Source organism: Pantherophis guttatus, chromosome 3 (genome assembly GCF_059756535.1).
Source record: "Pantherophis guttatus breed Tessera chromosome 3, ASM5975653v1, whole genome shotgun sequence".
NCBI classification, from domain to species: Eukaryota; Metazoa; Chordata; class Lepidosauria; order Squamata; family Colubridae; genus Pantherophis; species Pantherophis guttatus.
In genome coordinates, this window is record NC_142065.1 from 130,844,064 (window position 1) to 130,861,514 (window position 17,451).

At 35.8% G+C, this 17,451-nt stretch overlaps 1 protein-coding gene across 2 annotated transcripts in view; it reads left to right on the forward strand.

Annotated features, from left to right (window-relative positions):
- The window catches only part of TRIO (trio Rho guanine nucleotide exchange factor), a 263,174-nt gene extending 255,527 nt beyond the window's left edge, over positions 1-7,647 (forward strand). For both annotated transcript variants that reach the window (XM_034411889.3, XM_034411890.3), the window contains exons 53-57: positions 1,916-2,037; positions 2,134-2,212; positions 2,904-3,104; positions 4,633-4,771; positions 5,204-7,647. In XM_034411889.3, coding sequence (XP_034267780.1) covers positions 1,916-2,037; positions 2,134-2,212; positions 2,904-3,104; positions 4,633-4,771; positions 5,204-5,746 — 1,084 coding nt within the window. In that variant the 3' untranslated portion in view covers positions 5,747-7,647. The remainder of the gene's footprint in view (positions 1-1,915; positions 2,038-2,133; positions 2,213-2,903; positions 3,105-4,632; positions 4,772-5,203) is intronic.
- The last annotated feature ends 9,804 nt before the right edge of the window (positions 7,648-17,451 follow it).

The window sequence follows — 17,451 nt, forward strand, 5'->3', positions numbered from 1 at the left end:
TCAGTGGCTTCCTTTTCTGTGAATTGGATTTTGCTTGGAAGAGAAAAATATCATTTATAGAGCCTAATAAAACTAATTTCATGTTTATCAAATTAGTGACTTTGGATGAAGCTGATAGATTCTAGTCAGTTTATACGGGTAATCCTGTTTCCAATCACTAGGATTGAAACTTCTCTCGCTAAGCAATATAGTTGTTAAATTATTCTTGTCTGGGCTTTTTAGCCACAGCTGTTAAGTAAATCATATGGTTGTTAAGCGAATCTGGCTCCCCCCACCTTTGACTTTGCTATTGGAAACACCCCCTCCCCAGAAAGTTGCAAATTGTGGTCACATGACCCTGGGATGCTGCAACCATTGTAAATATATGCCAGTTGCCAAGCATCTCAATTTGATCATGTGACTATGGGGATGCTGCAGTGGTTGTAATTGTGAGGATTGCTCAGAAGGCCTTTTTAAGTGCCTTTGTAACTTTGAATAGTTGTTAAACAAATTGTCATAAGTCAAGGACTACTTGTATGCCAATGCATTCATATCTGCCTCTAAGACATTGATGGCTTTCAATTGATAATAATGTTTAAAATAAAAACACAACAAGGTAATAAGATTACCTCAGAACATTGAGGAACAATCATATCTCATATTCACAATTACCCCAAAGAAAGATCAGAATAGTCCTTCAGACCACAGAAACAGCCCAGTCTTAATGGCTGCTGGAAAACTTTGGACTCTTTTGTTATCATCCATCTGACTGTAGATGAAGAGAGATTAGTCATGGACATAACTAGCATTAAGTGGCAACAGCCAGAAAATCTCAGGACCTCTGTGAATATAATAACCTGTCTCTAGGTTTAGGGATGAGGAGACACAAGGCAAAATGGTCTCAAAGTTATTTGTCTTTGAACCCAAGATATTGTCTTTCTGGGAGAAGAATTTCTCTGCCTTGTTTTCAGATTTTACACAAATTATGTTTTAGCTTTAGTATTTCTCCCTTTTCAGAAATGGATTCCTGCTGCCATGATGGCAGACATTATGTGATAGCCCTCTCCACTGCCCTTGCCCATTATCATTTGAAATGACCTCTTCACAAAATTCCAAATGACCCAATAGTTCAAAATAATTGGAGCTGCATATATGGATTGCCCATTGTTGTTATACTAGTGCCTTACCATTTTTAGCTTTTATTTTGATGAAGTTTTTTGAAGAGTTGAATTAAGCAGGAACCTATGCTGAGATATGTTCAGAAGCACATCCTCTGAACATTATTAAAAGTATATTAAGTATTCAAACAGACCAGGACCTTTTCAAACAAACAAATAAAACCCTCAAGCACCTCCATATTATAGTTACCTTAGATGCAATGTATGTAATCTTTGAGATAAAAAGTAGATTTATTAAGAAGTAATTAGGATGGGTAAAATGTATGAAGACAGAATCTAAATTCTGTCTAAATTAACTTTGAAAATGAGTGTGCATGTACATAGAATTGTACTTTTGTTTCTTGAATATAAGAACTAGAGGTCAGGTGAGAGAAAGACATAGAAGCAATGTGTGAAAAAGCTTTCCATTGTTCGTGTTTCACTATTTGCCATAAGGATCCAAAGGCTCTCTGGGCAAAAAGACGATTCAGTCATTAGCAGTATTATCTCACATGAAGAGTGGGTTGTATATTGTATACAATGAAAATTAAATAAAGAGAAATTATTACATAGTTTAAAAAGTAAAAGGAATATATTATATTGATGACAGCCATGGTTTTCATGCATGAAATTGTAATACATTTCTTTGCTTTCGTATCAGTTGAGAGAGACTAGAATTAAAGCAGGGGAAATTTTACATATGAAGTATAAACAGTACTAATAGTCTTAGACAGAGGTAGGTAATGTCTCACCTGCTTACAGTTTATGATATTTTGCAGTGATTTAGGAGAAGCATATCTGAAAATCATTGGTGTGACCACAGAAGATGATGGCGTCTACACATGTATAGCTGCAAATGATATGGGTTCAATTTCCACTAAGGCTAGTCTGCGAGTTTTAGGTAGGTTAACATGTATAATATCACAACATGAGATAAAAATAGCACATTTTGTATGTAACTTACTTAATGAAAGAGGGCGTTTTCTTCATTTTTAAGGTCCTGGAAGCGATGGGGTCATGGTCATCTGGAAGGATAACTTTGATTCCTTTTATAGTGAAGTGGCTGAGCTTGGCAGGTATGATCAACTAGTGCTTCTTACTATGAACTTCAAGTGTGTGTATAGAAAGACAGGAGTATATGTTTATGTAGGTGCAAATGATTTGCTTCACACTAATTCACATTGATATGCAGGAATTATATTCTTTGAGAGCCTGTTTACACTGCAAAACTGAACATTATGAGAAAACTGAAATTAGCAGACAAATCTGCTAATTTTAAATGAGTTAATGCAAATTGACTAAGATCTGATCCTTATACTTGTAATGAAGTCTGTGCAGTAGTTTCCTCTACTAATTTGGCAAAAATCATGTAATTCTGTCATTATTAGACTCATCATTAGTTTAAGAAAATTTGCTGAGAATATTTGGATAGCACACATTCACATAATTTCATTCTGTTTTTTAATTGCCCTTCTGAAGATAATGATCATGCTTCAGTGAAAAGTCGGTGGGTGTCTTCCCAATTTACATACTTTAACAACAGCCAAGACCGAGGGGCTACTACATTAGTATAAATAGCATTGATTCAGACTGTTATTGAAAAATCCTTACTTTGTTGTACTTGGCATTTTTAAATATTTCTGGGGCTTTTAAAGACATGTCTAATAGTTCATGATCAGGTTTAAATATGTATGTATGTAGTCTTATGAAAATTGACCTAGGTTTCAAGTATTCCTTGTTGACGTTGTTCTCACTTTTTTTTTAAAGGGGCAGGTTTTCTGTCATTAAGAGATGTGATCAAAAGGGAACCAAGCGAGAAGTAGCCGCTAAATTCGTAAATAAGAAATTGATGAAACGAGATCAAGTCACCCGTGAACTTGGAATTATGCAGAATCTCCAACACCCTCAGCTTGTTGGCCTTCTTGATACCTTTGAGACTTCCACCAGTTATATCTTGGTGTTAGAAATGTGTGTAATTGCTTAGTTACTTAATTCAAATATTTTTCTCTTTTCTAATATCTCTGATTAGTTTTAAAATTCACATTTAAAATAGTTTCTTGACAGTCTGTGTGTATCACAACTAGTCCAAAACATAAACTGGACAGTGCCATGTAAGCTCTTTATTTAGAAGGTCACTGTGAAATTTATTTAACATTCGGTAATGATCCTGTAACATAATTTTAAAATATACATGACTTTGCCCTTCTGAGTATTGAGACATTTTTCAAGATCAAATAAAAATAACTTGAGCAAAGCTTGTGTTTGCTCTAGCATGCACAATAATCAAAGGACAAATAATGCCCAAATTCCCTTCAGAATTCAAGGAATGGGGGAGGTCAATATTTTTACTATGATGTTTTATTTCAAACATTCTCTTTGTATTGTCATTGTGAGATTAGACAGATAGAGACAGACAGACAGACAGATTTCATTCAATAATACGTTCAGGTGATTAGCATAAAGAAAAGAATGAGGCAATGAGAGGTAAGATGACCACACTGCTTAATGACAAACTTTCTTGTCTGTATTGTGGTCATAAGTTGGGACTATCTATTATAAATTAGATGTAGGCCTATATTTTTTTTAAACTCATGTTGTCATTTCTAATTTAATATTTCTTACTTCTTTTCTGTACTTTGGATAACATTGTGAGAGGTAATATTGTGATATATATGTATACAACAAAAGCTGCTTATTTATTAGAATCCTCCTCTTGTGTGGCCCTGTTCCTTGTGATCACTTTGGTATTGGAGATGAAATTCAGGAATCAGAATGTGAACTAATATGAATTCCAGTTTATCCTGTTATACCACATTTGGGGCTCAAATTAAGGATTGTTAATTGTGTTAAACATGTGAATGTTCTTAGCTGTATCCATAGGTTTGGAAACTATCAAGGCACCCAGAATCGTGGATATTTGTAGTATAAGGACTGGCTCGAAAGTTGTTATTTTTATATAGTCCTGGAGGCAAAAAATTATACTTAACTGGAAGCAATGGATTGTTCTTTTGTGTTGTTTGTCATATTTGGATTAGACAAGAGAGTTCTGACAAAGAGAAAAGGAAGATAAATTGCCTTTGAGCAATCTTAACAATTTTTTTCAGATTTTTTTTCTTTATATAACTAACAAAGCTTTTATTTCCCGTTATCATCAATTCTGAGGTTATATTACAGAGTTAATACTGTTGCACAGTATTATTATTTTGTTAATTTTATATAATTTATATAATATACAACATTTATATAAAGATAATTAATTTTATATAACATAATTTTTTTTTGCATATCCTACATGAGCTAGAAACACATTCTCAAATAATGACAATACATCAAAGGGGTTATTAAACTCCAAATTCTGAATTAGCAAAATTAATTTCTTAATAATTGGACGAGGTTACTTTAGAAATGATACATTTTAGAAACTGATGCATGTTACTTTACCTGTGAAATGCAGGCTGTTGACTTTACTTTTAACATGATACTCATGCTTTCACAGGGCCAACCAGGGTCGCCTTCTTGATTACATTATACAATGGGGAAATCTCACTGAAGGAAAGATCAAGCTGTATCTGCGGGAGATTCTGGAAGCTGTACATTATCTTCACAATTGCAGAATAGTACACTTGGACCTAAAGGTGAACCGGGCAATGACCACTGACCATTGACATCAAAATATTTTCAGAGCATTTAAAATATTTTTACTTGAGGGTGTCTCGTTTTTTGTTTAGAAACAAGCATTCAGCAAGCATATTATTGCCACCAACACCATTAAATTTTAGAAGCTATTGACCACTTTCCCAATTATTTCTTGTTTAAAATTTAATGTTGCTTTTAGTTCAGTAAATGTATGTTACGATCAGCAAGCTGAAATGCCTTTGTTCTATTATGCCTATACATGGATATTTTTCCTTTTTATAGCTGACCGTTTTAAGAATACTCATTTGGCTAATGTTGTTTTGCTTCAAAAAATAAAAAATGCAAATATATATATATATATATATATATAAAGTAACACTGTTAGAATTTGATCTGGTTTAACAGAGTTGAAAATTTGTTTTCTTTTTCAGCCCGAAAATATTCTGGTGGATAAGAGTTTGGCCAAAGCAACAATCAGATTAGCTGACTTTGGAGATGCAGTTCAGCTCAACACTACTTATTATATCCACCAGTTATTTGGGAACCCAGAATTTGCAGCTCCTGAAATTATCCTTGGAAATCCCGTCTCCCTGACCTCAGATGTGTGGAGCATTGGAGTGCTCACATATGTCCTCCTTAGTGGTGTGTCTCCTTTCTTGGATGAAAGTGTAGAGGAAACCTGCCTGAACATTTGTCGCTTAGACTTTAGCTTCCCAGATGACTACTTCAAAGGAGTAAGCCAGAAGGCCAAAGATTTTGTATGTTTCTTATTGCAGGATGACCCAGCCAAGCGTCCTTCTGCTGCACTGGCCCTCCAGGAGCAATGGCTGCAGCCAGGCAGTGCCAAAAGTGCTGACAGCATTGACATAGCCAGACTGACTTCTTTCATTGAGCGGCGAAAACACCAGAACGATGTTCGACCCATTCGTAGCATTAAAAACTTTTTACAGAGCAGGCTCTTGCCAAAAGTTTAACCTATCTTTGATGTTCTCTCTCATTCTCTTTCACCTGTCAGTTAAACTGAGGATGAAGCTCTCCTGCCAATCAGTTGTTGACTTGAATTTGGGGTGAAGAAGATTAAAAAAAACAAACCAATCAGCTGCTAGCATGGTTCGTCGTGTGAAAATGTATTCCAAGTAAATCTGCACACGATTATACTTGTGACTAGCAGCGTAAAACTATGTTGGGGTGGAGGACTACAACACTGTACTCTGCAAAAGGCAATGAAGAACATTACAACTTATAACAGTATTTTATTCAGGTTTCTGCAAAAAAAAAAAAAAACTTTTTTTAAAAAAAGTCAAATGAGAATTAAAATTTTGCGAATGACCTTAAATAGAATTTTCAAGATTTTAGACAAAGGAACTATGCCTATGATCAAAGCACTGGTGTTAAAAGACAAAATATGGACACTGACACTTAAAAATGATTTAATGAAATGGCTGTCCATCTGGATGGTGCCCATTTTGGACCATCTGGTTTTTGTTTTCATTTTTGACTTGGACATAGAGCTTTCCAGTTGCCTCGCCTGTGTATACCTTGCATAGCAGTGCACTGACCAGGCTCAGCTTTTAAGTGCATCCAACCTCAAGATTTTTGCATACGGATAGAATGAACCATTTTGCTCTGATAAAATGTAGGCCTTACTTGTAAATAGACTATTACCTGCCTTCAATCTGTGTCTCTATTTTTTGCCCTCTTTTCCTTCTTCCTAAATGGTGGTATACCACTGTGCGGGTCTTTAGTTCAGGTCAGCTTTGGCTGGACCTTTCAGAAAAGGACTCCTGAGTTTGGTAACAAATAGGCCAATCTCTACCATCAAGCAGGAAACAGCAGGAAGATAATACTGTAAATGCACTCACTTTGGGATATTTTTTTTTAATTTTATTTCATATCACGTGCAATGTTGTGGCTTTAACATTTTATGCAACTATTTATGAGACCTTCAGTTGTAACTGTAATAAATATATAGAAAAAAAGCACATTCATAGTACGGTGAGCTTTATGACTTTGTGCTTGGAAATTCCAGGGTCGGGGTGGGTGAAGGTTTATCAATATGTTGTAAACTAGTTGAACTTGATGCTTATCTTAGAACTTTGTTAAAAGGTCAACCTGGTTTTAAAAGATTGTAAAATTATTTTCATCTCCTGAAAAACAAACTGGATTTTAAAAATGGGGAATGTTTTATTGAAGTTTGGTTTGGTTTGGTTGGTTTGTTGTTCAAAATGCCAAAGTATTATTTTCCCCCCAAAATTAATTTCTATTTTATAGAATGTTCAGATTTGTCTACTGCTTTTTCTACAATACTAAGCAAAATTTGTGTTCTTCAAAGAAAAATCTCTCAAGCATCCATGGACCAGAACCTGATATCAGATGGCAAGCTCTTTATTGAATAATAAAAAAATATTAATATGTGGAATATTGAGATTAACGGTTTTCTGTGCATTAGACAAGGACATTCAGTCACATATATTTCTTGTGTGTAATGAGCCTTGGGGAAAAAAATAAGCCGGCATCCCATACAAAATAGTTATAGCGATCCATCTTAAAACTATCATCTGGTTATAATTTTAAGTGTTTGTGGCTCCCATTGTAAATTATTTATTTTTCTTTTGTTTTTCTTTTACTTTTGTAAAACTGTACAGAAACTTTTAAAATAAGAATTGAAATCAAAACTGGATGGGTGTACATTCATACCAACCATAACTTTTTTGCTTCTGAATTATTTTATTTCCTACTTTGGTTGAAATTTCGCTTTATTTTGCATGTATATTTTTTGTACAGTGATGTTGCGTGTTTACACAGTATGATGTGATGTATATATTTTATTTTGTCATTAGTTATTTTTTAAAAAAAATTAAACATATTTAACAAATGTGCCTGATTTTTTTATATATATATCAAAGAATTGTAGAAGACCTGAAATGTTTTAGTTTTCTTTTAGTTGAGAAATTACAGTCAATGTATACAGTCTTTGGTATAATACAAATATTAACTAATTTACACAGCTTTCCTAATTTCATCCACTATGTATGCCCATTAAGAGGAAGCATTAGCTTAACATTCATTAGTCTTCTTCTTGGCATAAGCTGTTATATTACAATAGTTACTGCAAAATATTGTAACTTATCAAAAGATTAGAGGAAGTATAATTAAACTGTAGAAACCTCTTGGTAATTGTGCAATTCTAATCTATTGCACACAGAAGATTTCTTTGTATGTGTACTCACCTGTTTGTATATAGGTGGGTGAGTATATTTCATCTAACACATATTACACTGCTTCCCATTAAATGAAATCTAAATGAAATGGCCTAGAGAAGGCTTTCGCAGCTCTTCATTTTCTAGTATTTCCAGCAGTACAAATAGAATACATAAATCAATATAGATATATGTAAGTATATAGAACTGTATTTCTCTGTATTGTGTATTGCAGTTTTGTTCTTAGGGATCATTTTTCACAAGTAACGACATTTTAAAGAAACAGCTGTTTTTGACGGTTTATTTTTTAATCTCACATAAGGAAAATGCAAAATTTGCATACAATAGCATTGAGCAAACATCTTCTATTGTGTTTATAAACATAAAACCTCTACCCTGTTTCCCCTAATATAAGACATCCCCTGATTATAAGCCCAATCGGGCTTTTGAGTGCATGTGCTAAAATAAGCTCCCTCCCGAAAATATTTAAACATATGCACAGCTGGTCCCTGCCATTTCCTCTGGTTAGGGTTAGGGAGACAGCTGGAAATCAGGTAAGACAGCAAGAGGAGACCTGTCTTGCACCACGCACCCCAAAATAATAAGACATCCCCCAAAATAAGGCCAAGCACTTATTTCGGGGTTTAAAAAAATATAAGACAGCCTTATTTTTGGGAAAACATGGTAGTACTAATAGGATGATGGTGATGCATTTACTAGTTTAGGAAGCAAAGCTAACAGCATGAAAAGATCAAGTCTTATGCAAAGTAATCATTTTGACTGAGATTGATTTTTCCTTCAGCTATTATGCAAGTAAAGTAAGTGGAGCAAGTAAGATACCTGGGAGGATACCTAAATGATAGGGAGGGTAGGAGATGAAAAGGCACAGAACAAAAAGAAAGAGCTGGAATAAGCAAGGCATCTTGAGAACAGAGACTAGAAACTTCATGGAAAAATGTGAACATTGAAGAAGCTATAGATCTGGAAGTTGAGAAAGAATGTGGTTTCTCTAGAGCAGCGGCCTCCAACCTTTTGGACACTAGGGACCAGTTTCACAGAAAGCGTTTTTTTCTGCAGACCAGAAACATGGGGTTCTGTTCCATGAGGGACATGGAATTGCGTACTGCCTGGATTTTGTGCATGCACAGATGGGACTTCACTTGCTTGTGTGGCCCCTGTTCCTGGTGGTTCGTGGACTAGTGCAGGTCCATGAGCTGTAGGTTGGGGACCCCTGCTCTAGAGCACAAATCTGGAGGGACCATGTTTCGTAGAACTGCATTGCTCTTGTCTGCAAATGTTTAAATGAAGATTCACACAAGCATACCTTAGGTAGTGATAGTACACAGCTGATCTGATCTGGTTCTGAAGCCAGGTCAGGCTTGGTAAAGTGAAAGCAATCAGCATATAATTCTACAAACAACAAGAACGCTACTCCCACGTTAAATTTCAAGAAGAAAATTACTTACCTTTAAAACTCAAAACACCAAGACATCTTATTCCAGACTGTAGTTCCACCATGTTTGTTCCTCAAGAGCTTATTTTAGAGCCAGGCATCCAAGTTCCATGAACAAGAAGTAGAAAAAAAAAATGTTTCTACCAATGGTTCATCCTTTCCAGGAGAGCTCTGGGCTATCTTTCTCTTAGAAGTCTAGAAAACAGGAATGGAGAATGTTTCTAGTAATAGAGAATCAATTTAGGAAATGACAACTTATCATCTGGACAAAAAAGCTAAACTGCACTAATTCTAGTTAGTGCTTTAATGGTATACTTCCAGGGACTACCAAATCATGGGCCAAACATGTAAAAAAAAAATTCTCTTGAAATAACCCATAGGAAAAAAAGTGTCTATGTAAAGTTACAAAGAATCATGCTTGACTTAAGGGTATTTTTATCTTTATTAGAGAATAAGTTAATAAAACACAAAACAAAATAATTCTTAAAACATCAATTTAAAGCTTAGAATTTAAATTTACTCATTGTTTGTTTCAGTATTGTTTAACTGGCTCCTCAAAGAAAATCTGAATCTAAGTCTATTTTGAAAAGATTATGAGACCAGAGGAAAAACTTCCAAGCATAACTTCATAATGATTAAAACTTTCATTCCCATAACAGATTTTGGCGCTTCTTCCTTCAGTCATTCTGTTCTGACTCTGGATAGTCTGCGTGATCTCCTATTTCAAATTGTATCTCTAAATCCAAATTGGGGTTTGTTTGTTTGTTTTGGTATTGTGTTGATTCATAATCAAGTAAAATTATAATTCATACTAATTCATAATTATAATTTATATAATTATATAAATTAAATAGTTAAAAGTCGTCTTTCTATCATCTGAGCCAGAGTTCCCCAACCCTTTTCAGCTTTGTGGACCAGTGCAGGTGACGGGGGAAGGTTCCACGTGAGTGGCAGGCATGCATGCCAGCTGCTCATGCAAATAGAGCACATGCACTCACCCACTGCTTGCATAAGTGGGGATGCACACACACACACTTGCCCACCACTTCTGTGGCTCAGTTCCAAACAGCTCAAGGTCCGGTAATGGGCCACAGCCTGGGGGTTGGGGACCTCTGATCTAAGCATTTATTTTTCTTCACTTTTCCTTCCAGGTGTGCAGAGGGAGTGAAGAAACAGATGGATTCTCACTTACAGGTTGCAAGTTACTTTCCCTCTGAATGTTCACTTTTAGGAAATGCTATATTTTTTTCTCCTTTTCTAACCTCTGAGTATTTTAACACTTACTATACTGCTCAAAAAAATAAAGGGAACACAAGCAGAAGACATCCGAGATCTGAATGAATGAAATAGCCTTATTAAATACTTTGTTCGTTACATACAGTAGTTTATACACTGCTCAAACAACTAAAGGGAACACAAAACTACTGAATGTAACGAACAAAGTATTTAATAAGGCTATTTCATTCATTCAGATCTCGGATGTCTTCTGCTTGTGTTCCCTTTATTTTTTTGAGCAGTGTATATTGGGACTATTCTTCCAACTCTGCTTTATTATTATAGGAAGCTTCCCTGTAATAATAACCAGAAAAAAACACTTGTTTCTATTAAGTAATATGAAGTGCCACAGTTTCAAGTCGTTCAACTCAATATTCATTATAAATGTCCTTGACAACCCACAATTAAATATTTTATGGTTTCAACGCTTTAAGACTGCATTGAAGTAATTACATTATTGAAAAGTCCTTATTTGTGGGTTGAGGATCCTCTTATACAGTTGTTGAAAAACTGCTATGCTAGTCACCCAAGCACTGATTATTAGTTTCCATTGAAATAATATATATAAAAAAAAAACCAGTCACATTTCTAACCCAATAATAGATAATTTCAAGCAATAAAAAAGAAAATCTATGTAAGCAAAAGTACTTGGTTTATTTAGAAATATACAAGATGATTGTGATTGCAAAGCATAGGATTTCAGCCCTTAGGGGTGGTACTGCTACAGCTGCAAATATTTTCCATCCTCTTCCAACCATTTTTCAACATGTTCACCCAAACAGATCTATTGATTTTACAAACATATACATCGCTTTAAATGTCTTTTTTTTCACTCAATTTCAGAGTGAAAAAAGTGAATTTAAGAGATTCTGCATTGGGCCGTATTCCATGAACCAATTCTATTAGCATCCTGAATCTTTCACAAGCCATTTGGCTGCTAAGGAATGAAACCAGGCCAGCATGACCCCCATTCTTAACCTGGTCTTTTGAAAAGTTGATATTGTAAACTACAGGGGTAGAATAAGGCCTATTAATTTATTTAATTCATCTAAAATTTATCTAGTTTTTTGAAATATAAAGTAAGCTACAAGATAAAGCAACATAAAATTGTAGAAACAAAAAAAATTCCTATGCAACAAAGTAAATTCATCTTACCAAAAGAGAAGGTATGATCTTTTGCTTTTTCTATGTAAACTAATCGCATTGTGTCTTCAATGGGTATTAATTAGTACAGTGGCCCCCAAACTTTGGGGCACCAGGGACCATGGAAAGAGTTTTCAGAGGGGGCATGGTTTCATGTGCTGCATGGATCCCACAGATGGAGTTTTGCTTATTTGCATGGACTGGTTTCAAGTGCTGGTCCAGGGACCAGGGGTTGGGGACACCCTGCATTACTAAGTACTTGTGAGACCTAAATGGCACTAAAACCTACTTTTTCCCTGATCAAGAAATTTACTTATAATCCTACAATGTTTTTTTTTCCCCAGAATTTTGATAGTGATACAGCCTTTCCCTCTGTTCCTGTACATTTATCCTTTAAATAAGGCATTTTTTAAAAAGCTTTTCTTACAAGTTCTGCTATCATATAAAGATCAGTTACATGCGAAAAGAAAATGCAGCTTCTTTATATACTTTGATAAAAAGGCCTAATGCTTTTTATAAGAAGAGCATGAGCCAAATAAATTGTTTTAGATTGAAGATGGATTAAATAGGCTTTCTCTATTTAAAAAAAAAGTTTCCTTCATTATACTGTTGAGGTTGGGTTTGGGTTTTGAGTTCTTTGTTTTGTTTTGTTTTTTGGTACATGTGTATAAGCTATGAAGCTTTCTTTGAGAAGGTTATCGGAAATGTTAACAGGAAGTTTTGCCTCACTGCTATTAGTTCTATGAAGTTTAGCCATTTCTGAAAATACGTTTTGCTACAACCAGCAACTAAATAAGAGGAAGCAGGAACTCTATCTGAAGAGGTTTTTGTCTCGTTATCACTCTAAAATAAATACCGGTAATATTGATCAACCAGACAAGCAAGGAAATGAAATACGATGGAGCTGATGAACTTGAGAGTGTTAATTCAAAAGGGAAATGGGAGTTTCTAAAGCTGAAATGAAATTCACATATGAGAGAAGAGTCCTTTTCAGTACTTTTAAAGCACTGAAAGACTTTAAAATTGAACTACAGGTAGACCTTGTTTAGTGACCACAGTTGGGATTATCAACTCAGTCAGTAAGCAAAACAGTCACTAAGTGAAATCTCAATTGTGCTTACCATCTTTCTTCAGCTTTCCATTGTTTTACAGACCTGCAAAGTTCTTGAATGTGAGAACTGGTCATAAAGTTACTTTTTCATCACTGTTGTAACTGTGAACAGTCACTGAATACCTGCATATGTAAGCTTTATATAAATCTTTGCAAAGAGATATGTTACAACCTTATACTCTGCATAAAAACATAAATTTGTTTATACATTATGGTGTTTTTCCCCTTCAATGCAAAAGTCAATTGTCATGTGACAGTATTCTAGAGAAATTAAAGTTTTTGGCTAGAGGAGGATTAATTTGCTGGACATTAGCCTTCAGTATGAGAAGACATTGCTGATCTTGCATTACCTAGCTTAGAAACTTTATAAAAAACTGATTTCCAGCATTGTATAAGCAAATAATTGGAGGGAATGATTGTATCATCCTCTGATAGTTTCCTGTGAGGTGTTTAGGATGTATGAATTAAATGAAAAATAAGCTGTTGGAAAAACATTCTTCTTGCACTACTGAAAATCAGCTCAAATATTCAACCAAATCAAGGAGTAAACTTTCAAATTGCCTGACCACTTCAGGTAAGCTTTATGTTTAGTCTTTCAACAAAGACTAAATAAAAATCTGATATATGTGTTGTACACTATCACATCTCAGAGAACTTTGTGTTTTCTGCTTTCTGATATAAGCTACCTTTTTAGTGGTACTCATAATTTAGAAGCTTCTCTCAAAGAAAGCTCATCAAACTCAATTTGTTGCGATATTTTACCAAATAATGTATATTTACCTGTTTGGCCAGTATTTTGAATTCCTTGGAATAAGTGGCATTGTTGCTATATGCTTCACATATTGTTTTGAACTATTTTGTCTTTATATAAGGTGTTGGTTATCACCTTTAAAGCGCTCCATGGCATAGGGCCTAGCTATCTCCGAGACCGCCTGCTGCTACCAACGACCTCCCATCGACCCGTGCGCTCCCACAGAGAGGGCCTCCTCGGGGTGCCATCAGCCAGACAATGTAGGCTGGTGACCCCCAGGGGGAGAGCCTTCTCTGTGGGGGCACCTACCCTCTGGAATCAGCTCCCCCCAGAGATAAGGAGAATCCAAGACCTCAGTGCCTTCCGTCGCGCCCTTAAAACCCATTTATTTAAACAAGCCGGGCTGGCTTAAGATGAAATTTTTAACTGTTTTTAAATGTTTTAAACGTTTTTAATTGGTAAATGAGTTTTAATTGGGCCAAATTTATATATCTTTTAATTGTTTTTAATATTTGTTCTGCATGTTTTTTTAATCTGGCTGTACACCGCCCTGAGTCCTTAGGGAGAAGGGCGGTATAGAAATCCAATATAAAATAAAATAAAATAAAATATAAGACTTTTTGTGAGGAAAACTGGCATTTTAATTCCCCATGTGAGTAAACCTGGGTTAAATGAATTTTACAATATATTGCACTAGTCCCGAAAACTCATTTTGATTTTGCAAACAGAATTCATGTAAGGCAAAACACAGGCTTTTTGCTCAACTATGAAATTGCGTTAAAAATGTATCTTGATCTAAAGTCTGCAACTAATTTGCATATTTTAACTAGGTATTTGTATGTAATCGCTTCATGGTATCTATGAGACTACTATTGGAGACACTGGCTTCAGTCCAAATTATCTGTTTGCTTAAGGAGTATTGATTTCTATTTTCTGCATATATGCTCAGGGTTAAAATTTAACTAGACTACAGTGGCTTGATAGAAATTGATAATCATTTATCTGAAGTAAGCCTGAATCATTTGAGGAAAAAAAAACATCACTTTTACAAGTTTTGCAGCAATAGTATTGTTTGCAACTGTAAATTTTTTAGAATAACGTTCCCCAGGCTGCCTGGGAATTACAGGTAGTCCTCAACTTACAATCAGTCACTTAAAAACTGTTCAAAGTTACAACGGGCCCTAAAAAAGGACATATGACCCCGATTTAAAGTTCCAGCGTCCAGCCCCTCTGCAGTCATTTAACTGCATTTTGGCCGCTCGGCAACTGGCCCACATTTACAGTTGTTTGCAGCATTCTGCAGTCACATGATCACGATTTATTATGTTCTTTCTGGAAACCAGCATTTATTTCCATTTTCTGGGGGGTGGGGGGGGGAGAAACAGCCAGAGCAAACAATGGGTTTACTTAACAACTACAGATTCACTTAACATCTATGGCGATTTATTTAACTACTGCCGCAAAAGCATTATAAAATCGTGCACAGTCATGTGATGGCCTGTTTTATGACTGTCATGACTTATGAATGAAATTGCAGGGTTCAATTATGGTCATATGTCAGCGTCTTCCTGTATAGCTGTTATAATAAATTAATATTTCCGGAGGACACTGTATAAGGCTGTCTAAATTTTACTAACTTGGGCAATAATTATAGCAAAATAACCAGAGGTCTACCACTGATTCTGGCTATGACAAATTAAAGGTGAGACTCAAATTCAAAATTCAGCCATGGTGACAGATGTAATGTATCCTCATATCATGGAAATAATCAATAGCATGTAAATGTGGGTGGCAGGGAGGAGTATCTTGCTTGATCAGTTGAAAATCTGTGCAATCTAGCACTCAGTTTCAGCAGTGTCACTCATAACATTCCTCAAGAATTTACAAGCATCTTAAATAAGATTGAGTCATTGTCTGGTGTTGTTTTCGTTTGTAGGTCAATAGCCATTGGCAGATACATTTTCCATGAATCCAGCAGACTAATCTGCTAGGGAAGCTTCAAATTTCTATGTGGGTAGAAGAATACATGGTGGTCCTTGACTTACTACCACAATTGAGCCAGGGGTGGTTCTACTTACCTTTAGTACTGGTTTGCATTGGGAGTGCGTGTGCATGTGCAGATCACCCATTATGACATCATGGCGGGTAGGCGGAGCCTCCTGCCGGTTTTACTACCGATCCTGTATAACTTTTCTTGCCACACTTGTTAAGTGAATCACTGTAGTTGTTAAGTTAGTAACATGGTTGTTAAGTGAACCTGGCTTCCCCTTTGACTTTGCTTGTCAGAAGGTCGCAAAAGATAATCATGTGACCCCCCCAGGACCCTGCAAGTTGTAAATATGAATCAGTTGCCAAGCATCTGTGTTTTGATTATATGACCATGGGGATGCTTCAATGGTTTTAAGTGTAAAAAACTGTCGTAATTTTTTTCAGTATTGTTATAACTTCAAACGGTCCTTATATGAATGGTTGTAAGTCAAGGACTATCTGTAGTTGCATTTACGCATATTGTCTATCCCTTCTATCTACAGGACTACCTGTAGAGTGAATGACTTTCCTAACCCTCATTTCTGAGCTTAGCCTACTTCAGAAGGATTAGTATTAGTGATTAACTATGTGTGCTTGCATGTCAGATGTATGTTAGATATAATGCAAACAAAGCACAGCATTAGATAATGCAAAGCAACTCAGAGTGATGTTTTAAAAAGATGCAAGTTAACAGACATCTCAGTATGCACCCTCCACTTTTTGATGTCCTTCTGAAGAAACCTCATCAAGAAAATTGCAATGACTTGTCCAGACAGTCTTGAAGAGTCAATAAGGATTTAAAGGCATGTACACACAAGAATAAGTATTCAATAGCAAAGCATACTTGGAGCTCTTCATTATTTTCTGCATTGCTTATAGCAAGTTACTGGCTCAAAGCACTTGGTGGGGAGGGAGATCCACAAAGTTCTGCTCATTTGAAAAGACTTCCTGATGGAAATGCAAACCCTAATCAGATGACTTCGGGGCGCCACTAGGTACTCTCTGAGATGCTTATTTGCCAAGCTTTATTGAGCTAAAATAAGCTTTTCTGAGGGGGTTCATTTTGCCCACCCCCTCTGCTCTTGTATGCTTACTGTATAACTGAGAAAGCCGAGCAGATACCACCAGGCAGTCTATTTTGCACTGTTTCTTTGTACAGAAAAATGACTTATGACCACAATTGAACTCAGAATTTATGTTGCTAAGTAAGAAATTTCTGTGAGCTTTCTCCCATTTTACAACTTTCCTTGCCACATTTGTTAAGTGAATTACTGCTGTTGTTAAATTAATAACACGATTGTTAAGCGAATCCACCTTCCCCATTGACTATGCTTGTCAGAAGGTCGCAAAAGATGGGTCACACAACCCCGGGACACTGCAACCGTCATAAATATGAACCAGTTGTCAAGCATCCAGATGTAAATCACATGAGCATGGGGATGCTGGAACGGTCACAAGTGTGAAAAACAGTCATAAGTTCCCTTTTCCAGTGCCATTGTAACTTTGAACTGCCTCTAAACGAGCTGTTGTTCAGTCGAGGACTACCCTTATTTGGAAACACGTTTTAAAATCTCGATTCAGTTTAACAATAACAGAGTTGGAAGGGACCTTGGAGGTCATCTAGTCCAACCCCGTTCACGCAAGAGGCCTGTACTAGGGATTCGAACCGCCGAACTGCCGACCTTTCTGATCGACAAGCTCATTATACAATAGGGCGT